Below are 25,575 nucleotides of genomic sequence, written 5' to 3'. Positions count from 1 at the left end.
AAAACGGAAACTCATGCAAGGACAAAGGATCTTTAAGTAAGAGGAAAGAAGACATGTGCCTCATCCACTTGGGAAGTGGAATTGGAGGAGATACTAGATTGATGGATCTACATTTTCCAATGCCCCTTTTTTTCTTTATATGTGCTACTTTTTTCTATTAGTTGTTTCTAGGTTGCAGTTTTTGAACTTTGATAGTAGTAGTTGTTTAATTAATATTTAATAAACCCTTTGTTCATTTGGTTGTTGGGATTGATCTTCAATTTGTTGTTATTTTTTTTGAGTGGCAGTTTTTTATTTGGATGTATAACATATTGGGGACCTTCCCTACTTAATCTAATAAAAAGATAATAAGAAAAACAAATAAATTACCTCCATTAAATATTCAGGTGGGTCTCTGCTCTAATCAAAAGGATGTTCAAATAGAAGTAGACTTTACATTTGTTTATAATATCCTTTCCTCTTTGGTCCCAAATTAGCATAATGTAGACTTTTCATCCATTAACATCATTCTAATGCTTGTGAAAATACTCATAATGGGATTTTAATGGTAGCCTTTCAACTTGAGGAACTCAACGATGTGGGATTTGACATGGCTTTAAATAAATTCCCAGGTTCAGATGGTTTTAATACTCTCTTTTTAAAAAAATTTGGGATGTGGTGGGGAAGCATGTCCTTTTAGTCTTGAAGGAAGGAAGAAATAAGATATACATCCTAAAAGGGCTTAACATAACTTTTGTGTACTTAATTCTAAATAATGAAACACATCAAACCTTTTCCAACTTTAGAATAATTGATCTTTCTAACTCAATTTATGATTTTTTTATCAAACTAATCACCTCAAGCATGGCTAAATTGATCCATGTAGTGATCTTAGAGGAGCAAGGGTGTTTTTTTGTAGGAAAAGAAACTCGTGAAAAGTAAATAATAGGTTATGATGCCCTTCACTCCATATCTAAATAAATATTTTGTCTATGGTGCTTAAGCAAGACTTGATGAAATCTTGTGATAAGGTAAACTAGGATTTTTTGTTACCAGTCCTTAGAAAGTTTGGATTCTATAAGAGTTGGTACAAATGGATCTTATCTTTTATTTTTTATGTCAAATCATTAATTATTGTTGATGGGTCAAATTATGGCTTCATCTCCTCTTCTCAAGGTATTCCTTAAGGGGCCCCCTTATCCCCTTTCCTCTTTATTTTGACAATGGAAGGTTTAAGAAGATCTATCAAGAAGCTAATTATTTAAACCTTTAAAAGGGTATTTAAGTTGCCTCCTATCCTCCCTTGTTTACACATTAAATTATGTTTGCAGATGAAACCCTTCTTCTTAGGAAGACCTCATTGGAAGAAGAAATAGTTGTCAAACTTACCCTTTCAAAATACTAAAATGCTTTAGGAAATAATATTAATAACAAAAATTGTAATATTTTTCTCTTCAATGTACCTTTGTGTTTTCAAACTAGTATTTTTATTTTGGGGTTTCTCTTTATGTTCCTTGCCATATAAATACCTTGGTATTCCTTTCTTTTATTGCAAGGAAAAAAACTCTTCTTAGGGAAAAACTACCTTAGCCATTTAAAAAAGAATTCCCCGTTGGAACTCCAAATGGATAACTTTGGTATGTAAAATCATTCTATTGAAATAAATTACTTTCTCCCTTCCCATTTATTTAATTTCAATCCTTAAAATTCCAGGGGGAAAATTATTGGATATACAAAACAACTAATGACATTTTCTTTGGGTTGATAACTTAAAGACAAAAGAAGATTCCTTTAATGGCTAGGGAAAAGGCTTAAGGAGGGCCCAATATTGCAAATTTAATCCTTAGAACAAAGCGGTGCAAAAATGATCTAGAGAATATATGTTGACCAAAATGTCAAATGGTGTGAAATAATGAAACACAAATAACATGACTCTCTAGTAAATGAAAGAATTCCCACTTTGAAATCCTTTCCCAAAGGTTTCATTATGTTGAACTTCATCTCTTCATTGTCGAGATGTTCTCATTCCACACTTGTCTATGGTTATACATAATCGGAAAAAAGCTAATTTTGAGAAAGATGCATGGAATGGTCATCAACCCCTTCATTGTATATTCATAATCATAGACCTCTTAAAGATATTTTGAAGTGGTTATGGGGTTCTAAAGTAAAAGATTACTTAATAATTGATAAATCAACTAACTCGTGTACTACACAATCAAAATTCTTCGACATTTTTACCTCATCCTCGATATATCAAGTATTCATTTCAAAATATGAAAAAAAAATTTGAACTTTGCCTAAGCTAAGGTCATATAAATTCAATAGATTTTGTTTTTAGAAAAGTATGAAAAAATAATTTGAACTTGGCCTAAGCTAGGCTCATATAATGTGAAATAAGACTATCTCTCCTTACTAGGAAGTAAAAAATAGTCAGATTGGCATTTCACTTTTTCTTGGCATTTTTTTTCTCTTTCAAAAGTGCGGGCTTGTGCTTGGCTTGCTTTGAAGGAAAAAATTCTTACATGTATGAGATTGGATAAATTAGGCATCACTCCTTTGTCTTCTTGTATCATGTGTGCTCAAGCAAATGAGTATTCTAACTATATACTAATAACTTGTGATTTTCCTCAATCTTGTTGGAATTGGCTTTAGTTTAGGTTGGATTGGAGTGGTCCTCTTCACCATTCTCTTCTTAACCACTCTCAGTCGTGACCTTCTCTGTTTTTCTCTTCTACTTTCTCCTATAGCTAGATTCTCATCCTCTCCATCATCATTTAGAATGTTTGGCTTGAAAGAAATAAAGTTACATATAAAAAATAGTCTTTGACCATTGGAGAAGTTTAATAAAATTGAACAATCTATTTTGATAGTATATATTAACCATATTTTGAGAAACTTGAGTAAAGTCAGATTCTTTTCTTCCTAAGGGAATTATATTTTTAGATGTTGGACTCTTGTTCAACCTTGCCCTCCCTGGGTCTTAGGTGAAGATAAAGGTTAATATGAAGGAGGTGATTTTGCACCCCATAGATGGGGATGTTCAAATTAAACTTTGATGGGCAATCTTGGTAAACTGAGAACTAGGGCTATCATTAGATATCATAAAGGTAACTTCATCTCTGCTGCTTGCAAATCTCTTCTAATGGGTACGAATATTGTAGCTGAATGCAACTTTCTTCTCATGGGCTTGCAGCTAACCTTCCGATATAATATTAGTCAGAAGAAAATCAAAGGATATTCCATGGTGATAATTCGTGCTCTTTCTAGATTGTCCTCCAATTGGATGCTAGATTGTCTTTCCAATCCTTTTGGGCAAATTTTCCTGTTTTGAAATCTAGCATTGCTATAGGGAAGCCAATGTTATTGCAGATGTTTTTGCCAACAAAGCCGTCGATGATTCTATTGTGTATAAAGAATTCTGTGGTTCAAAATTCTCAAAAATAAAAAAAAATCTCCTTGCCTTAGGCATTTGTGCGCTTGGTTTGGAGCGTATCTTTGATGCAGTTTGTTTTCGCCTCTTCATTGTCAGCATCCTTGGCTGGTACATTCATATGTAAGGCTTTTTTCTCCATGTTAACTTCTGACTACTCCTGGAAATTTTCTTTTCATCACATTTCTTTCAGGCATACATTCAAATGATGGCATAACTTTTTTTTGTGCGAGGCCTTTTACAAGAAATTGATTACCATAGTACCTCCCCGCGTGAGTTTTTTATTATACAGGCTAGTCCAATCTATTATGGAAGTTGATAGGACGGTTTATGCCTTCCAGTTATATTTTATATAATATTCTTTACCTTGTGTAGGAACAAATGGCTCTTGGCGATTTTACATTTGTTGGCATAGATTTTTATTTTTTAATTCATAGATTGGTGGAGGTTGCTTGGTTCATGTTTTCGTTTGGGATTTATCTTTAATGTGCTATATGATGATGATGAGACAAATTGTCGAAATGGATATTATCCATAAACTTGTTTTACACCTCAATTGTGTTCAGTGTGTCGGATTTGTGGTGGCTTAATGCAGCGAAATTAGAGAATTCACCTTCGTCGTTGCTTTTGAGAGTGGAGCGTGTTAGTTATAAACGAGCAAAGAAATTAATACAAAACAGCAAAAAGCCAATAACACAAATGCAAAACACAAATTTAATGTGGTTCACCACTAAGTGGCTACATCCACCAGAAACGCAGGGAGTTCTTCTATTAATCAATAATGCAAATACAACTCTCTACAATACATGATTGTACACATCTATATATACATTCACATTCAGGTTTGGAATGAAGAGTTTGGAGAAGATGAAAGGTCGTGACTGTTGGGCTTCCCATCCCAACAATCTCCCACTTGAAGATCAATCGGCACAGCCATGCCACAACATTCCCTGCATTTCCAACTCAAATTTGGGTTAATAATTCTTTTGTAAAAAACATCTACCTTTCCAAACATAAACTTGTAGATTAACCCACAATTAGGGATACCATGTTCTACAGGGTCAAAATAAACTCCTCCAACATGGTCAACTGCACCTATTGTCTCCTTCTCTGCAACCCAACCTTCTGCAATATAATCAGCAATGACGTTTTCCAGAGCAACTTCTCCTTTCACAGCCATCATAGCTACAACATATGCAGGAGCCAAAGCTTGGCAATATCTGCCCCAAAGTGAATAAAATTCAACCATAACAGAATTCTTTTGCATATCATTTGTAACCTGTTTCAATATGTTAAAAGGGATCAGAAAATTTGTCACGTCCCCATTGACTGCAAGACCACTTGCCTCTGCCGATTCTCCAAAAAGATCAGCCCACCCATATATTGCATGTGTCAGGAAGTGTTTCGAATTAACAAAATACAAGGTGTCTTCAGTAGCACAATCTACTATTGTAACGGGGTCCTTCCCTTTATACAACATTTGCAAAACAACAATCGCATCAACTGGATTTCTGGTCTCAGATTCATCTACAACCAACCCGGCCAATTTGATATCTCGGATTCTTCTTACTCTGTTACAGCTATCGCTATGCAAACATTGGAAATTACTTATTTTGCACTAAGAACCCGATGCTTGGATTGTGCTTGGGCTTGATTCGAGAGTTTCCTTTTTATGCCCAGGTGGTCGGGAGTAGAGGTCAGCCACAACCCTGTCAATCGCTTCACACGCAGACCTGCTTGTCATTCGACTGATGGTGAGCGCCCAACACTTTCTAAACTAATGCTCTGGCCATCACTTTGACCATGCATGGGAATTCCAAACTCTGTTACAATTTCATCTAAACTATCCTCATCCTCCCACGTCACCTTCACGGGCTCCAACCAGCAATACCATGACACCAGTGGATTGTCCTGAGTCATTTGCTCCACATGAGAAGCTTCTATAGCTTCATTATAATCAAAACACGGTGCCTTGATCTTGGCCTGTTCAAACAAATAATTGGCATTAACATTATTATTTCCCACCTGCGAGAACCGAAATGATCTACTATGATCAGACCCCTCTAGGTCCTCTGTCTCCACAATTCAAAAACCTCTCTGATTGTGAAGGCTGGTAACGCGTCGATTCGCATACGGGCCTCAAGTCGCAAAACAAATTCCTTAGCCCCTCATTTCAAGTCGCGCACTCCTTATTTTCTTCCTCGCAGTCTGCCCAACTCCGTAAAAATAGAATGGACCTCAACCAATTCTTTCTTTAGCTCTTTATTTCTTTTTTCTACGGAAAACTCCCACTCTTTCGTAAATTTCTCTTTCAATTCTGCCATTTCATCTTCCATACAGCATATTCGCTCTGCGAGAATAAAATTTTCCCCTTGCAGTTACTCAATTCGTTCATCTAGGTAATCTTTCGAGCTAGAGGCCTCACCTTTTTCAGGGTCATCTTCATTCGCCAGTTCTGAGACTGCATCCTCCTCACCCCGGGAGGCATCTTCCTCATCTTGGAAGGCAAACAAACCAGTCTCTTCTTCTTCAAACAACGAATACAAGAAACCCTCTTCTTCTTCAAACGAAGTCTCCTCTTTTTCCCAGCCATCCCACCAATGTCGTTTGGTTTCAACCTCCACTTGGACATCACTCTCTTCCGAGTCTAGACTGACAAGAAATTTTTTGATAACTGATTCGACTTCATCATCTAAATCGGCTTCATCATCTGAATCTTCAACTTTTTTGTTGATAACATAAAAGCACCCAGCTCTGGGATCAAACACAAAGTAAGGGCACCCAGATCCGGGATCAACTATCCAATCGGATCCCATCTCTACTCAACATTTCACCGTAGCTTTGATACCAATTGTTAGTTATAAACGAGCAAAGAAATTAATACAAAACAGCAGAAAGCCAATAACACAAATGCAAAACACAATTTTAATGTCGTTCACCGCTAAGTGGCTATTTGCACCAGAAATGCATGGAGTTCTTCTATTAATCAATAATACAAATACAACTCTCTACAATACATAATTGTACACGTCTATATATACATTCACATTCAGGTTTGGAATGAAGAGTCTGGAGAAGACGAAAGGTCGTGACCATTGGGATTCAAATCCCAACAAAGCGATCCATCAAACTACAACAATGAGAAGTTGAGCAAGGCCTTCCTCGTCCCTTGTGCGCACGTCAAGATTGCATTAAGAACTATTGTTGGGCAAGATTGTCTCTTTTTAAATCTGCACTCTCTTTATTATTTTGTTGTTCCTTGGTTCTTCTCTAATTGTATTGATTTGCTGTTAGATTTTGCAATAGTTTCAGCTCTTTCTCATACATATGTTCGTCCCTTCGCGTTCTCCCTGATTGATTTCTAAGCTGCCCTTAATAGTTTTTTTTTTGAACTTGGGCGCCTATCCTATTGGTGGTTTTTTGCGGAAGAAAGATTTAATCTCCAATGCACATTGTGTGGAGCTCCTTTTAACCATTCGTGCGGGACTTCTCTGTGATAAATTTTATGACACTCTCCTCTCTCTAGATCGTCGTCGTTCATTCCAGCACCCTGTTTGGTGCTGTCGATCACTTTATAGTTCTTCACATTCTCCTTAGTCACACAGTCCATATGCAGATTTCCCTCTCCAGATTGCAACTGCGTCAAATTTTCCTAGCTCAAGCTATTGCTTTTGAGCTTCTTTAACTCATGTCAGTGCATGGAACCTTTGTGGGTCCTGATCATATTTTTTCTCCCTCAACTAGTGGGGAGGCTTGATTTTTGAATGTTTATATAGAACCGGCCTCTTTGGACATATGTAAACTGGCTCTTTTAGTTCTGTTCCTCACTCTTGTAGGAGTTTTTGTACATGAAGGTGCTGACTTTTTTGGGAAAAAAAGTAAATTATTTGTGATGATTAGTTTTTCAATTTAATATAAGTATAGTGATTAGGGGAAAGGAGCTAGTAGTGGACATAGCTAACTTTGCACATCTTAAGCTCTTAAATAGTTCATATGATTTCGACAATTTTTTTATTTTTTCTCTTCGTATGCGACTTAACTTCTTAAAACTATTGTTTTGGCTTGTGGGTAGTAACGATGCACACTGTGGAATTTGTTATGTGCACAAAGGTCCAAAAGTACAAATTTCAAAGTGTGGTCCAATACATAATCACCTTTGTGCCAATAGTAGATAACTCAAAATAGCCAGTAGTAATGGAGAAATGCCCTAGTAGTTAATCACAAATGTCCTAGTAATGGGCTAATTATGGTAAAAAAAGCTAAAGAATTATCCACTATTGGTATATGTGACATATATTAATGGATCTTCCATTACTATTTTTTTTGGCTCCTACTATGTCTATTATCGGGGGGTCAAGTTGACAAAAAGATGATGGTTATTGGTCCTATGTCCACTACTACTTTGTATTTCGTATTTCTAAAAGTGAATTGGCGGAAATCCGAATTTCATACTAACTCAACCATAACTACTTCAAATAATCTCAAATTTTGATTGTAGGTCACTCAATATATCATTGATGAACAATCCAAATCGTAGAAATGAATTTGTCAAATTGAAAGAAATATGTGGTTCACAATCTAGCTTCCTTAATTTAAAATTTTTTATATTTCTTGTCTTTTAGGTGTAAAGGACTTATAATTAAAAAATTACACAAGATAAGTATATAATAGTAAATATGGTACAAATAACTAATAATAATAAATAGTTTCAAAGGGGCTACCTCCAATGATCTTTTATGAGAACAAAATAATCAATATGATGATATTAAACTAACCACTAATGTATACCACACTTATGCCATAGATTCCATGTAGGTCAACCTAACTACCTCTATGAAATCATATGAATAATCATATAACTTAATTAAAGATATACTAGTCATAAATTGGTCATAGATATTCCCATACACACAATAAGTTATGAAAATAACAATTAACTAATGTTGATAATCAATTTACACACTCATTTAACATGTCAAACATACTTACAAAATATGAATAAAGATAACACAATCCAAGACATCAAAAAAACAATGATCACACCTTTAAGATAATACAAAATGGATAATTACATCACAAATTCAAAACTCCAATAAAATAGCGTCACATAAACCATAAAATAATTCAAGTTAAATGATAAAATAATAACACACATATCCGACCATACAAATCAAATTATCCAATTTGCAATAATTTTCAGAACGAATCGAACGGCTTACACCCGTTCATATCTCCAAATAAGTGGTGTAAATTTAAGCCAGATAGAAGCCTAGGTAGCACCGAAGCTGACCTTGGTGACCGTAGGAATATACCACGCAAGAATTTGAATATTATTTGATCAACCCGTATGTAGTATGTTTTTTTCTGATCATGAGAATAGATATTCTGACTGTGTAAAACTGCTCCTACATATGCTCATGGGTGTTATCGTTGCCTATGTTTGCAACTAAGTAGATCGTCATGGGTGTTATCGTTGCCATTGTTTTCAAGTAAGCAAAAAAAGCTATATGGCTAGATTGTATGAAAGGCTTTTAAATGTCCACACTATTTGTAAGGGCAAAGGGATGAAGGTACATACCCAGATAGAGGTATTCAGCGTGAGGATTCTATAATGGGAAGCCGGTGTCAGGAAGTTTATGTAGCCGTAGGAACAGACGTCTTAGAAGGCGCCTATACTCTCCAGTGGACTCTCCACAACAAACCAGCTGACTCTCTAATTTTACTCCATGTTCAGCTTCCGATTACAACCATTCCATCGCCCGGTAAGTGTTTCACTAAACTTGAATTGAAGTTTGTGTCTGTTCAATTCGCTTAAAAACTCAATGTCTTTTAATTTTGCAGTTGGGAATATCCCTGTTAACCGAGTATCTATTAGTATGGTGAACGAGCACAAGGAGGGTGAAGAGAAAAAGTTAAAGGATTGTATGGAACTTTACAAGCAATTTTGCTCCCGATCCAAGGTATTTATCTGAAACCCGACGTGGTACTTATCACTTTAAAAAATGAGGGCTTCCTGAAACAAAGTATCTGAAATAACTTGATATATAACAGGTAGAAGCAAGGCCTTTGATAGTTGAGAGGGCTGATGTTTCCAGGGGAATTGTCGAAATGGTTTTAGAGCTGGGCATCAGGAAGCTTATCATGGGCACATCGTTACCAGGCAGTGCAAAATCCAAGTACGTGGAACAATATTCTAGTTTTCATGATCATCAGGTGTTTGTAGATAACTGATGCTATGAACTACAGGTCATAATCAGCTCTTTTTAAAAATATATATTTAACAGTTCTATTTTCTCTCTGCATGAAGGGCATAATTTTAATTTTATCCGTGCATGGTGTATTTTATTTTTACAGGACACGACCCACTACTTTTAGTTGCATGTTGTGTTTTTTTTGTTTGCAAATTGTTACCAAGGGGTAGCTACCAAAAATATAGATTATATCGATTTTCATACATATTTCGTTTTATCAGGCTTGATAGTAGAAGGAGGTACACAGGCCTTCTATTATTTCTTGTAGTCGCTCAATCTGTGTCGGAGTGGATCTAGGTTTTCATGGTGAGTAATGAAGAAAGCGTAGGTTTCCATGTTGTTTCTACTCAGTCCCTCTCCCATCAATGTGATGGCTTGGTTCATGTCTTCATTTTTTCTTGCTATAGCAATGTAGATTGCATCACCAACCACCCCTTTCTTTGGATCTCTGCTCAGTGTAGACATGGCCTTAATAGCTTCAGATTGAAACTTAGGAACATTAAATCTATTCGTCTCCTTCGCACCCAGCCAAAGTCATAAGAAAATAAAACTGTGTTGTATAGGCATAACTCCAATAGTGAAGCATAATGGATGTGGGTGTGGCTCAAACGTTTTTCCGCTATGACTGCTCAGATCGCATCCTCTACCACCTCATATTGTATTTAGACGCTCTTTGAAGCTGTATGTCTGTTGGATAGTGATGCAAGCGTGTAACTAGAAATGGAATTGGTAATTTTTATGAATGCAATTGGAGTTTCTAAATAAAAATTTTAAATCAGTTTATAGTGATTTTGGTAATGTTTCATAGATGACAATTACCTTGTTTTAGAAGTTTTCTTATTGGTGATCTAGTGAACCATTGTGTCTTTAAAGACTTCAACCTCTATAAAATACTACTTTCTTATATTGTTTATGCAGATCAAAATGTAACTTTTATTTAGAGACCAATCATGATATAAGAGATATTAGATAGATAAAATTTTATATACATGTTAATTTGAATTTATGTTTTGTGTCTTATTTGAAATCTACAAATGAATAAATAAAATATATCTGTACTAAATTCAATTTGTAATTGATTTTAAATATACAATGCCCAGGATTACTTGTGCACAATGACAGATGCAACTTATAAATGCCATTCTCTCTGTCATCGTTGCTCTTAACATGAGCACTCTGGTGCTATAGTTTGCCATATTTGTAGAGTCTGTGGTCTTTGTTGACTGAATGGCAAGTCAGTTGATCGGAAGAAATCTTCATATCGCATGTCGCTTAGATCTACGATAAGATTTTTATCTTGTTGCAAGATTGTCTACTAACCATCCTAGTTGTGCATGTTGGAGGATATCTTGAAAATTTCGTTCTGTTTCACACCATGACTGGACAGAAAGTCTGCCGCCCTATTAACTTCACTATAGACATGCCTTGGGAGGAAATCATTTATTTGTTCAAGGTATTGGCATATCTGCTTGATCAATTTCCAATTTATAACCTTTCGAGTACTTATGGTTGGGATGACTATCATGGTGTCGCCTTTAAAATCAATCGAGTTAATCTTATCTTTGTCGTATAAATTTGTTGGTAGATATAATTGTCAACCAATGCATTGAAATCAGAAGCTTCGACAGCTGACAAAGAGCCGACTCCACCCGCGTACAGCCATCCTCGTTGATCTTGCCTAATCTTCTCAATTACCCATGTTAAATATCATAGCTAACACTTTGACCATCATTTAATATGCATTGCTTTATAAATTCAATGCTATGGGCCTGAATTCCTCTGAGCTCATTTTATGGGTTTCTACTCTGTACCAGATTTCTTTCAAAATTGAGTCTCGCTAGGACTGAAATATTTTTTGCATCATTTTTTGTCCCCACAAGCAATTTAATAGATCCTTCTTTGCAAAGCTCCTCGATTTCATATTGGATGAAGAATCTAGCACCTAAAGTCCCAAGATTCCCTCTCGCGACCATGACAATGTTTAAATTGAATCTTTGGCAAGGGGAAAAGCTCAATACTCCCACTTAACTTATCATGTCATATCCTCTGTATGTACATCAGATCTGCAGACTTGTCACAAACAAAGATTGAAGCAGATTTCCCTTGGATTTGGATGGATTATCATGTACCCTGTCTTTTTGTCAAATCACATTCGTTTTGGACAGTTCAAAATATATTATTTAATGTATGTCCTCTCTCCTCCGTGCTATGTAGAAGGTCTATATATTTCATAGCTCTGCATTTTGTATGCACTCTCTCAGAGCAGAGTCCAGCTCCATAGAGCTGTTAAATGTTAGCAGTTGAGTCTCTGTTAGAAGTTGAGTCTGATATAAGTCTTAATTTAATATTTTTGCATCTGCTCTTCTCCCGGTTTCCTTCATTTGTGCCTTGACAAAGCTTAACTTGAGTCTCTGGCTAGGAGGAAAAGTCCATTTTGTGTTAGCTCATCGATTTGAGGTGAAAAAGTTTGCTCAAATAGTGGGTGGGAATTGTCAGAAGAGTCTAGCATTTCTTATTCTTTGTCTCATGATGAAAGGGCCTATTCTTTCCTTGTACTCGTTTTAATATTTTGAATCTTAGTTATTACATCCTGAATCTTGCTGATTACTATTTCCCTTAGGGAAGTCAAATCTTTAATGATTATAATATTTATCTCTTCTCACAGCTCTCATATTGTCCCTTTTCAGGCTATCCCAAAAGGATCTTTTATACAATTTTGTCCAACCAAAAATAGATCCTTCATTATTGTCGGGAGAGTATTAGCCTATCCTAAGCTTTGGTGTAGTCACCCCCAACACTTTTTTGTATAGAGGAAAGAAAGTGATAGGTGGTTGAAAGTCTCTTTGTTGATTTTGCAGAGTGCACAATCGAATGGCCCTAACAAGCCAAGTTATGTTAGCCTATCCTTGATAAGAAATATTTGATGTACTAAATCGCAGGTAAAGGCACCTACTCTAAGGGGGATATTACGCTCCCAACACAAATCCATTAGTGTTTGGATTTGTTAATTGATTGCAATTTGTACCTCATACCCAATTTTTCCCATGTATCTCCTAAATAAGGCTCCACGTCATAGAATTTCATCCTCCTTATTTGACAAGACAAAGTTTGTTTAAGATAACTCAATTGTAAAAGTTTGTCTAGAAGCCTATGGTAGAAAATCAAAATCCTTTGACGAAAAGAGTAATCCTTTGAAACCCCTTAGTGGAGTTCCTTAATCTCAAAATGTGTCCCCATATTTCTGAGTCATAATTTCTTGGCACTCTTAAATGTTAAGGATGTCTAGAAGTGGTTTGTAACCATTCATCGAGTCATCCTAAAACAATGTGGATTTTCTAGTATCATGTGGTGGTATTTCATTACAATTTTGGATCATAAGGAATTCATATTAGAGGTTGGAAGATATCTATCATCTCAAGCTAGCCTCTTGTTTAGGTATATTCATTGCATGTGAAGCATCTTTTCATCTCTATTCCTTTTAGGAGCAAGAGGGGCCATGCAAATGTTTGTTATGTTTGTGGATAGTTGAATCCACAAACTTAGTGATTTGTTGTTGGTTTGTGGTAATTGAATCTACAAACCTGGTGAGTTATTGTTAGTCCATGGATAGTTGAATGCACAAATTGACTATGAATCGTTGAATGTTAGTTGGATAACTAAAACATTTGTCGAGACATGAGGATATTGGGTTGATGCTAATGCAGAGTTGGGTAATCAAGACATTTGCCTAGATAGAGAAGTTTGGATTGATGTTGATGTAGAGTTGTATAATTAGTTCATTTGCCTAGACATAGAAGTTTAGGTTGATGATGATTAAGTGTTCATTTTTCTTTTTTCTTAATGTAAATCTTAAAAGAGATTTATTAAGAAATTAAGATTTACATTTAATAAATTAGTTGTTAAATTAGTTTATGTTAACCCAACACGACTTATGCTGATTCCTAAAGTTTGAGCACAGTTATATGAGGGAGCTTCATAATTTATTCATTTTTTTCATATTGTCAGCGAGTTAGGATCTATGATAAACATGAAAAATTATACGAGTCTTCTTATCTGTTCTTATAATTTGTTATTAAATCTTCAGTTTTTCAATACAGTGATTGTTTGCTAATTAAACTTTGTACAGGAAAAAGATGCAAGTAACAGGCAAAGCAGGTTACGTCCTAAGTCACGCGATCAACTCTTGCGAAATATCGATCGTTTGTAAAGGAACACTTGTAGCAGCAAGGGAAGGATCTGTAACGGATAATGGTCAGTGATTTATCGGGATTAGCAAAATATCGTTTGATTTTATTACAGCTGAATTTTATAAGCACCATCGTTGTTTGCTAATGTGAATTTCGGAACATGAACAGAGGATTTTGCTCGATCGTTTTCATTGCAGCCAAAGCTTCAACCAGATTTGGCCACCTCCGTTAAAACTCCGGGGAATCTTTCAGCTGCGGGAGAAGAGAACCAGTCTCGTTTCGAAGCATCGATGGATATAACGCCTGTGATTAGTGAACTCTTTTCTAGTATACAAGTGGAAGAAAATCGACAAATTGATGGAGATGAAACTCATAACAATGTCCAAGTATTTTCTCACTTTTAAACATTATTTAGTTCTTGACTTCTTTCTTCTAAACGATTTTAATTAAAGGTTTTCCAATCCTTCTCGCGATAGTTAACTGGGAATTTGGAAAGATGTAAACATATACGAAAACCCTGAAATTTCAGCTCAGGGAGGCGTTGGAAGTGGCGGAGAATATAAGGAGAGAAATGCACAGAGAGACCGTAAGGCGTCAGAATTCAGAGAGAGAAGTAGAAAAAGAGACCGTTAGACGTAAGAATGCAGAGAGAGAACTCAAAAAGGAGATCGTAAGACGTAAGAATGCAGAGAGAGAAGTGGAAAAAGAGACGGTAAGACGAAAGAAAGCAGAAGCCGCAATCACTTCGCAAGGTACGGCACTACTTTTTCTTTTCTTTTATTTAAGACGACATTGCTAAAGGGGCCGCGGTAAATATGCTTGAATTTTCTTGTCTTTATCAGTTAAGAGCCAGTGAAACTGGCCTAGAGGACGCGAAATCGGTCTCAAAAATGAAAGAAGAGAATTGCCAAGAGTTAACGAGGCGGCTAAAAGAAGTGGAAGAGGAACTTCAAGCAATGATCGACAAGGGGATTTCACTGGCCACAGAAGTTGCGGAATTCTCACATGAACATGATCAAGCTGTCCAGGAGCTCGAAGCCGCAGAACAGAAGCTCATGGTGGTGGAGATGCAAAATTACCACATTTTGAAAGAAAAGGAGGAAGAAATTAAACAGCTTCAAGAGCTGTTGCATTCTACGTCTCGCCTCGAAACCCCCTCTTCCTCCTCAAATAACCTTGAATTCCGTGAATATTCATTGGAAGACATTAAAGCCGCTACTGGGAACTTCTGCAACCATACCAAACTTGGAGGCGGCGGCTACGGAACCGTTTACAAAGGCCAAATTGGACAAGCAACGGTTGCCGTGAAAATGGTCTGTAAGGACAGTTTGCAGGGCCGCCAGGAGTTCCAACGTGAGGTATGCACATAAACGTTTTATAAGGCACTTCAACGTTTTTCTCCTCCTCTTAATATCAGATTCCTTATAATCTTCTCATGGCAGATCGATATTTTAAGAGACATTCGGCATCCCAATTTGGTGACAGTCGTAGGAGCGTGTTTCGAGCATGGTTGTATACTTTATGAATATATGACTAACGGAAGCCAAGCTGATCGTCTGAGCTGCAAAGACGCCACTCCGCCGCTACCCTGGCACACCAGAATTCGCATTGGTGCGGAAATTTGCTCCGGTTTACAATACTTACACAGTTTAAAGCCAGATCCAATAGTCCACCACGATCTGAAGCCCGAAAATATACTCCTCGACAAGAATCATGTAGGCAAAATCGGCGACTTCGCCCAAGCTCGTCGTCTATCACGAGATGTGCAGAAAGAATCAGAGCTAAAAGGCACATATTTGTATATGGATCCTGAATACCAGAGTAACGGCGAGTACACTACCAAATCCGAGGTTTACAGCTTCGGAATGATTTTACTTCAGCTTCTCACGGGGAAAGCGGAGTTAGGACTGGTAAAGGAGGTTGAAAGTGCGCTAGAAAATTCAAAATTGGATGAGGTTTTGGATCCTTCAGCCGGTGAATGGCCATTCCCGCTGGCTACTCAACTGGCTTATCTTGCTTTACATTGCACGGAAGCAGTAAGAAAGAATAGACCGGACATTCAGCCAAGTGTGATGCAAATGCTGGATAAACTTCGACATTTTACAGTCGTTCCCCCTGAGATCAGCAGAACTGGCAACGCTGAAGAAACACATGTTCCGGGCTTCTTCTTCTGTCCAATATCAATGGCAAGAATCGCTTTATACTCTTTTCTTTTGACTTCTTCATGCTACAAATGGCTGAACTTTTAAGAGTTTTTCTAACACTATTTCCCTTTGTTCTGAAATTTGCAGACTATTATGCGAGATCCTTGTGTTGCCGCAGACGGCTTCACATACGAAAGGGAGGCAATTAAAGAGTGGATCGATCGTGGAAACAGCACATCGCCCATGACAAATAAAAAGCTTGAGCAAAAGGATCTGATCGCTAACCATTCTTTGAGATCAGCCATTCGACATTGGCAAGAAAGAGGAAATCTCCTGTGAATCTTTTAAAAAGTTATCATACCTTTTGTTTTGATAATTGCTTGTTTAAAATTGCCATATCTCATTAATTCCGTTGCTTTCCTCCACTATTTTCATATCGTTGTTCATCTATTTTTTACTTATCTATTTTTTACAGTTCTCCATGTCATTACTAACTTTTTGATTATATAAAATATAATCCTTTCAATATTTTTTTGTTTTTTAAATGAATAGCAGCCATTTTTATTAATAAAAAATAAAGTATACCATTCATAAAAAAGTAGGGGATACATGATCATCTCTCAGGAGTCAAACTCGCAGCACCCATAAAATCAAAAAGTACAAATTTTGAACATCAATACGGAGGGCACTCCTACATTTCAAAAAATCTATCATTGCATTTTTTTTCACATGTTAAATAAAGGAGTTTGTGTTTTATGATAAAGCTGTGTTTTTTAAACTTTAATTTTAATTGAAGGAAAAAAAACCTCACCCAACTACAAAAAGATAAATAAGAAGAATGAAGCAAAGAGTTTTCAAAAATAGAAAACCAACATACAAATGTCAAACAAGATACCAAAAGCTAAAAAGGAAGATGTAAGTCAGATAGCTAGTAGATAATAGGAGAAGATAGTGTTGCTAGAACCAAAAAGGTGAAAAAGGAACACCACACATTGAAATGAATGAGTTGAATGAACCCATTATCATTAAAAAATCATAATGATACTAAGCAATAGAATGAAGAATAAATGAATTCATTATCCCAAACAAACTATTGATGGTGTGAAACTAAGTAACAAGTTATTAGGTTAGCCAAGCAATCATACTAAAGAGGATTCTCATATCAAAACTTCCTCTCATTAGGTAACGAGTTGGCCCCATAATTAGTAAGAAGATAGATGTATTGGTATATTTCTTTATAGTGATTATTGAAAGCAATATTTGGAAGTGGCATCTTAGAGTATGAATTTCCTTCACTATGTTCTAAACATTTTGGTTGATATGCTTAGAATCCTTTATTGCGTGATAATTTTTAAATAGACCCCAGTGGCCTCTAATTACTTGACATCAAGTTTGATATCAATTCTTATTCTCTTAATGAGAGCCCAAATTTCTACCATATTATAGGCAACACTAGGGATATTGATAGTATTTCTTAAGGAAGTTCTAAATGTAGTCCTAGATGACACCTCTACTATCTATGGAACATGTAATACCATTGTAAGTACCATCAAAGTTGAGTTTAGACTAGTTTACATTAGGCATAGTCCTTTGATTCAACTCATGTTTCATGAATTTTCATTATGATTTTGGATTTCAAGATCTCTTTACAATTAACATTAAGATGTTCAAGAAGGACATCCAAGAAAAATTGATAATGCTAAATATTTATTCTTTCTCTCTTTCTATAAGTTCTGAATGATCTTATAGGGCATCATTTTCCATATTTTAACAATATGATTTCTCCTATCAAAAAAATAGTTAAGTTAATGGATGGTACTTATATACACCTAATGCACTTTCATTTTATTGGAGAACGAAGTTCAAACTACACAAGAAATATAAGAATGGAGGAAAAGATGATCTCAAACTTCGTTTCATAAATTTTAAAGAGCACATCTTCAAGGAATAGAGAAACCAATATGTCATAGATGATACCAACTATGAGGTTTCTTCTCCATAACTATTTACTTGAAAATATTATGTTTCAAACAGTTAGTTGAGTTTTAGACTTTGTAACAATGTCATGTAATCAACATCCAAATCCATACCCACAAGTTTCATGTATCCATTCTTATGCTAAAAATTATTGTTGCCATTTGATGTCAAGGCTGGAGAGCTGTGGAGAAATTGAAGTGCATATGGTTGTTATTCAGAGTCTTGGTGCAAAACTACTAAATGTTGCAAACCTTGTCATGCAAAACTACAAAAGTTGGCATGATTCTTTTCATTCCCTATAGAAGAATGTTCATGCATCATATCTGTAGAATAATGGGATTAAGAGATTGCGCATTTTATTATAAACATTATGATATGGATAGATTAGTATGTTCTAATAATAGTGGTCTAAGAATCAATTTCTTAATTATTTCATCTAATTAGGGTTTCCATTTTGTCCTATTCTTAAAGCCTTTATTTCTTGTATTGGGTGCATGTAATTTTCTTTTAATTGGATGTTCAACTTGTACTCCTAGTTACTAGTTTCTTAAGTTATTACTTAATCCTTTTGGCTCATTTGGTTATCGACCCCTTTTCCTAGTAGTTAATGGCCTAACTAAAAGACAAAGACCTTAATATTTCCTAAGTAAAGGGATTAACTCTTAAAATAACTTGATTGATAGTTGAGACATGTTAGCCCCTATTCTTATATTCATTGGTTCAATTTTGCATTGGAATATCCATGCCTTGATAGTGTGTGTGCTAATTTTAGCATAGTCGATGTGTTTGAGCCAAAACATCTTTATGTCTAAAGTATTCGTGTCTATGAACCTTTTCATTTGAACTCGGAGTTTGGTTCGTGATTTCATTGGTTCAATGGTTCAATGGTTCAACTGTTCTACATTTAAAGATAGCGCTTTGCAAGGTAGAGGCCGAGAAAAAGAAAAGACTGACATCATGTAAGGAATATTCTAGAAATCCCAGTGATTTAATTGAAAAGATTTTTCACAAGGTGGTAATCATTTTTTTGATAAAAGATCATGTAAAATGTTATGTAATAAAAGTGGGTGTCAGAACTGTCATCTCCGCCATCACTCAACACGAGTGAATAAGTTGGGGTAATCATGAAACCAAATTTTTTGCCATTTATATAATTTTTTACAAAAGATTTGTATCTTCATGGAAAAGATTAACTAAGAAAGGTGGAGGTTCAACGCTGGAGGTAATTTTCTCAGAATTAGTAGACACACAATTATATGAAAGGTGAGTTGAAAATCTTTGCCATCTCTATCATTTTCGTCCTACAAGGAAGAAACTGTTGATTTTATTGTAGTAATTGTAGTGGGTGATATTGCTGCTTGTTTTGGTTTTGAAAATAAGACCTGTCCCACCAAAACTAGGGCAAAAATCTCATCTAGGTTGTTCTCTTCCATAATTTGGGGATATGTCCCTAGCTCATGTAGATTTAAATGAATTTTAGAAAGAGCTAGAAATCCCTCTAGTTCACCTATGATAGGAAGAATTGTAGACAGTGAGTTAATAGAAGCTTCAGTCTTCCCTTTTTTATACAGTTCCCTGAATTAGTACTTGATTGTATGAACAAGTAGGACCCTGTTCATAGATGCATAAAAAATGCAAATGGTGGTGTTTTGTTAAATTTAAATAGAGAAACCATTATGATAGTCTTTAAACTTCCCATTAAAGAACCATATTAATATTGGACAATAACCACCTCATATGGGTTTTTCTCTTAAAACAAAACCCAATACAGAAGTGTTATAGCTAGGAATTGGCTCCTGAAATTCCAGAAGGGTTGTTCCAGATTGCCTAAACCCTTGACCAGGGAACATTTGATTAAATAAGTGAGGGATATAATTATTTTGTTGCATAAAGTTAAAGGAAGTCAGCAAGCATTTTATTGGGTAGACTGGATGTATTTTTACATACAAGTCATATTGGATGAGAACAGATATATTGATTGGACAAAATTAATTCCTGAGAGATTGCATAAGGGGCTAAGTAATTGTCTCAGAGACAAGAATCTCTACATGTGCTCATACGTTTTTTACTATTTGTCATGTGTTAGACCTTGGCCAAGATTGCATCATGCAAAATGGTTTAATCAAATGAATATTTATGATTACCACCTGCACTTCTAGCTATAGAAATCTCATAAGGATTTTAGAAGAGTTCATGATGTATTTGAAAGGAGGATAGTTTATGAACTATGAGGAAATGCGAATAAGTGCTTGTCTAATGAGGCAATACAGCTATTGAGCACCTATGGAACCTATTTCATTTAGTATCTTCGGTCCATCTATATCAGGGTTAGAGGGTTTGAAGGAGAAGCATTTAAATTGTTGAAGTTTGTTCTTGATCGCTTTGTGCTAATTGAATTTTGCAAGCAACTTTCTCATATTGACAAGAAAACTTTGGCTAGACAAGATTCAGGCATCTCTTTCCTGGTTGAGTTGGGTTACCATATTTGTCATTCTGTCTCAGATGCCTTGAACTTGGAAGTTGATTTCAAGAAGCTGAATCTTCAACACTATGTTACTCGACCAAATTTTGATAGCAAAGGTTATTCTCATGCACATTTATCTCTTAAAGATAATTTCACACATGTTTCAAAGCTTGAAGAATTTTGGGAGGATTGTGGAGATGAATTTGAAGTTAGACGAAGAACATTCTCTAGATTCATGGTAGAACAAATTATTTCTTTCCAGCTCAAAATGAATATAATAGGAATTATGGATGAGGGAGAATATTTGATTGACCCACAATATGCAGAAAAAGTACAGGGCTCTCCAATCCCTGAGATAAAGTGGGATAAGAAAGCAGAAGACCAGATTTAGATAAGGATATTCCTTTTTATCCATAGGGATAAACAATGACTAAAAAAATAGAGATTGGGAAGGCTTGTTAGCAAGGATTGTTCTGTTTAAAAGGTTTCATCTAATAAGTTTGTTAAAACTTGTGATGCAGGTGGTACCAAGATTAAGCTTGAGGAAAATACTGTCAAAGGTTGAAAGAAGTACCTTGTTAAAAAGTTGCCAGATCAAGAACCAAGAGTAAAGATAAAAAGTTGCCAGAGAGTTCAGTGGTGGTCAATCTGGAAGGGTCTCCAGAAGCTAAGGATAGAATGGTAGAACTAAACACCAAGATACCCACTTTGGAGATTGGAGATGTTGAAGAACCTAAGAAAGAAGAAGGTACTAAAGGTGCATTGATTTTAGCTGATGTTGAGAAACCTCAAGTAAATAAATATGTAGGTCTTGGTACTCCCATTAGTTGGACACCACTCTTAGCAGCAATAAAAGGAATGCAGATCTTGTCTTGGTTCCAATTGAGGACATGATTAACAAGTTCCTAGGTAAAACTCCAAAATCCAAAAGGATAAAGAGGGTTTCCAAAATTGAATTTGATCAAGATACGAGAAGTTGGACTGCTGAGATAGCACATCCTATTTCAGATAATAAAATAGAGAATCTGTTAGCAAAGGATTTTAATGTTAAAAAAATTAATTTAGGTGTTGGATCAAGTGTGGTAGATGTGCACCATTTGGAGGCCTCCACTAAAAGAATAATTAACAAGACATGGAAAGATGAGAAGGATAAGAAGAATCTCAAAGAAACTCTAAGGCATATGCTATAATATATAGACGTCATTCATAATCCAAATGCTCGGCCAATTTCCCAGCTACCTATGTCATTCGATCCTAAGTTGCATGTTAATCGAAACCTTCTAGGATAAATCTAGAAGAGTAATATGGTGACTGAGATTTTCCTAGAATGATTAGATGGGATCGCATAATCTGGCACAAAATATTTCAAAAATATGAGCAAGGTATATGAGAATGCCATAGTTGTAATGAAAGAACTTGAGACAGAAATTACCAATTGGAAGAAAGAGGAAACCAAATGGAGAGTTGTAGTAGCTGAAATGGTTGATGTACAGAAATATGGCATCATGAAATTTATGTCGAAAAAACTAGTACAGGGCCTGGGTGATAACATTCTTTATGTGTGTAGGAGAAATATTGAATGGCAAAATTTTATAGTGGAACAAGGGTACAGTGAATCTGCTAAGTTGTGAGATGAGTTATCTCAATTCGTTTTATCAATACAAAATGATTTGAAGTGTATAGGGATTAAATTCCTAAAATAAGATGGAAAAACCATAGAAAGCTTAGAAGTCATTACTCAATCGTTTGAAGTAAAAATTAACTATGTTAGAGAAACAAAGGCTCTAACAACAAATGACTTCTCAACGGTGGCAAAGATTTAATCCCTCCTTTTCCCATGCATAGGATGTTGGCCATTTGGTAGAATTGATTATGTGTTACATTGATGTTTTGTCATTGATGCCAATACTAGCTATTTGGATGCTTTACTGGCACCCTTCTGATCCCGGTAAGTTGAATGTTTTTTGATTAACTTGGTTCTGGCATGATCCAGTAGGCTCCGGTATAATTGGGTGATGGAATTGGCTTGTTCATGATACTTATACTCATACTTGGTAAGTTGGTTTTGGTCTAGTGATCATATGCTATCCTGCTTGCTTAGAAGATTGGTTTCTAGTTCCAGCAAGAATTTCACCGACAAAAATTTTGGTGGAGATCTTTGATGAATTGCATTAATGGTGTTGGTGTAGCTTCTGGTGGAGTTTTAGGTTGTTGATGGTGATCATGTTCAAGACTTGGTGGATGTACATCATTTCTATGGCGTGTGGACCTATACTAGGTCTCGGTTGATCTAAGTTATGAACAAACTTTAATGTAACATGTGGATAGGACCTATTGATGTATTTATAAGATGTCTTATGTGTTGATATTATTTTTTAGGTCTAAGGCTGACATGGTTTGTAATTGGTTTATTATTTGGTGGTCGACTTGATTGTTTATGGTTGAGGGTTTGTATAAATAGATGTAAGATCTCATTATAGATCATCATGGTTATTGTTAGGGGTCATGGTCAAGGAATGTAATGTGCAAATAATGTAATATCATTCAGGTAGAGGAGTTGGTCGATCATTGGAGATCGAATTGGGTTTATGTAAGAGGATTTAGTCCTCTGGTATTGAGCTTAACCAGAACTTTACTCAAGCATAGGAGATGTTATCTTTTGCAGTTCAACACTTCTCCATATTGTAGTCTAGATGTCTATGTTGTCAGTGAGGCTCCTTTTGTGATGAGCAGTGCGCTTTAGGTTGTTGGCCTTCCATCAAGTGTAAACTCCTCAATTGTAATTCACATACTTATTGCAGAAGTATTATCTGATCGAGGGTAGGCTTCCCACCATGGTTTTTCCCTTTATCGGGTTTTCCACATACAAACCTTAGTGTTATGTGGATGGTATTTATTCTGTGATTATTGTTTATGCTTAATTGGTTTATCTGCTATTTTGGTATTAATATTTTGGGTTCCGATATTAAAGTTTAAATTGCTAATAGTTCTGATAATCTGTGATAACTGATTCACCCCCCCCCCCCTCTTAGTTGCCTTTCCGTTATTTGAACTGTCTAACATAGGATACTTGGGGAACCATGCAAATATCGTTTCTCAGGTTTGGCAAGATAAGGAGATGTGATGCCAGAGGATTGCACATACCAAAATCCCAAACTTTGTCATTATATAAAACTTCTCAACTGCTCATTTGGAGTGGAAACGTGTCTCCAACACAATGCAGAACCAACCCAAAAATCTTGCCTCGTAGCTACAATCTCGACCATGCTAGCCATTGAAATTATTTAATGATGAACTATAGGATAGTTTTATTTTTAAAAAGTTAGTTTTCTGGTTACATTTTGAGAGCTAAAGCTTGACTCAGGGGTAGAGTTATGTAAACTCTGTGTTTCCCTAAATTTTAGTTAGCCGATGTATGGCTATTTATATGTTTTTAAAAGACTTTGTGAAGGTCCGAGTTTTTGCTAGCTTTCAAACTTGATATATTTTGTCTTTCACTATGTAATGCTTAAAACGGAAATATGCATTTATCAGTGAATGAATGGAAATGTCTATTTTGGGAGATTCAAATTTGTGTGTTTGATGAGGGATTTGGACTTTTGTTGGAGTTCATTTCTACTTAGATATTCGATTATTTTTTATGGAATATCATGTGCTTGAAAAGAAATTGAGTCTGAAATTTTTATTGAATGAAAAGCGCAAATTAAAACAAAGTTTGTGAACTTTGTCTTTTTAGAAATTGATTTATAAACAAATTTGCATGTACAACATAGTGATGTGTAGATGTGAAAATGCCTTTCATTCTTTCTAGTTAAAAGTATATGTTTAATTATTTTCTTTCTTTCATTCATTCAAAATCCAAAGAGGTAGTTGTACCTCAGGAAAGTTTAGAGGGAAACTTTCACAAATTTACCCAACTATTTGGTTAATATTTTATTCTTTAAGGGGCAATAGAGTGGTGTTATTTTAATCACAAAAAGGACAAATTTGTTAACCAACCGATTTTTATTGACTCTATTGGGGAGAGATTGAGTCAATAACAATCGCCTAGATATTAAGAAAATATGATTGTCTCTTGTGATAAATTGTCCTATTATGTGATTTTTTTATAAAATGTTGAATCAAGCAGGAAATAATAGTTGAATTAAATATCATAATACACTAGAGTCTAGAAGATATACTAGGTCCTTAAGGAGAGAAGGAGTTGTTGATACAATTTTTCAAGAGTTACAAAAATTGAGTTTTTCATCTACTCCCCCTTGCGTAAGACAAGCTAGAAGTAGACCACCTTCTCCCTCTCCAAGACCTTTCACATCCCCTACTTTCCAATCCCTAGTCTTGCATAGAACTACCTTGCCTATTGCCATTAATCTTGTACCTTTTACTTTTCCAATGGCGCGGTCATGGGGAGCTGTTATAGGTTCCTTAAACTTGGGAGCTAATTTAAATGCCCTGCCTAAAGGGGTGAAAGATAATCTTCCGAAGTTCAATGGAGATGGGAAGACTACAATTGATGAGCATTTGAATTCTTTTAATGTAGCATGTGGTGTATTGGGGGTTCAACATGAGGATGTGGCAGTGAGGCTTTTTGTACAAACCTTAGGTAATGTTGTGGAAGAATGGTTTTATCATTTACCCAATGGTTCAATTGCCACTTGGGATGATATGAGAACAATATTTGAAGCTAGGTTCAAAAGTGCAGAAGATGAGCATTTTCTTCTTGCTCAACTAGCTCAGTTAAGAAAAGAGATCCATGAACCTATGACAGAATTTGTAGCCAAGTATAACAAGATATTCAATAAAATTCCAGCAAATAAAAGGCCTTCTCTTGATAATCAAAAGTGTTTCTTTCTTAACACAATGCCCGTTGATATAGTTTTTCACCTTAGGAGACAAAGAGTATTTGTTTTTGTAGCAGCCCAAACACTAGCTATTGAGTTAGAAGATGATTTAATCACTGTTGGTAAATGGAAGAAAGAGGTTCAAACACAAAATATCTAGCCTTCAACTTCTTCTGACCCAATGATACAAAGGTTGGTCAATGATGTTATTGCATTAAAGAGATAATTGGCAAAAGCTAGTACCTCTTTTCAACAACCTTACCAAGATATTCCTAGAAGAACTTATAATCAACTAGAAA

The 25,575-nt window shown here is 35.6% G+C and overlaps 1 protein-coding gene across 1 annotated transcript; it reads left to right on the top strand.

The window, feature by feature from the left end:
* Window positions 1-9,023: 9,023 nt before the first annotated feature.
* LOC131875368 (U-box domain-containing protein 33-like) lies at window positions 9,024-20,826 on the top strand. Its single transcript, XM_059219470.1, has 10 exons — window positions 9,024-9,174; window positions 9,254-9,372; window positions 9,464-9,588; window positions 13,790-13,914; window positions 14,019-14,236; window positions 14,380-14,562; window positions 14,693-15,208; window positions 15,293-16,036; window positions 16,142-16,329; window positions 20,298-20,826. Exons 1-10 carry the CDS (start codon window positions 9,024-9,026, stop codon window positions 20,824-20,826), a joined length of 2,898 nt encoding a protein of 965 aa, XP_059075453.1.
* The last annotated feature ends 4,749 nt before the right edge of the window (window positions 20,827-25,575 follow it).

The sequence above is a fragment of the Cryptomeria japonica genome, chromosome 4 (assembly GCF_030272615.1).
Source record: "Cryptomeria japonica chromosome 4, Sugi_1.0, whole genome shotgun sequence".
Taxonomy (NCBI): domain Eukaryota; kingdom Viridiplantae; phylum Streptophyta; class Pinopsida; order Cupressales; family Cupressaceae; genus Cryptomeria; species Cryptomeria japonica.
The sequence above is the reverse complement of the archived record's forward strand: the minus strand, read 5'-3'. Positions and strand labels throughout refer to the sequence as shown.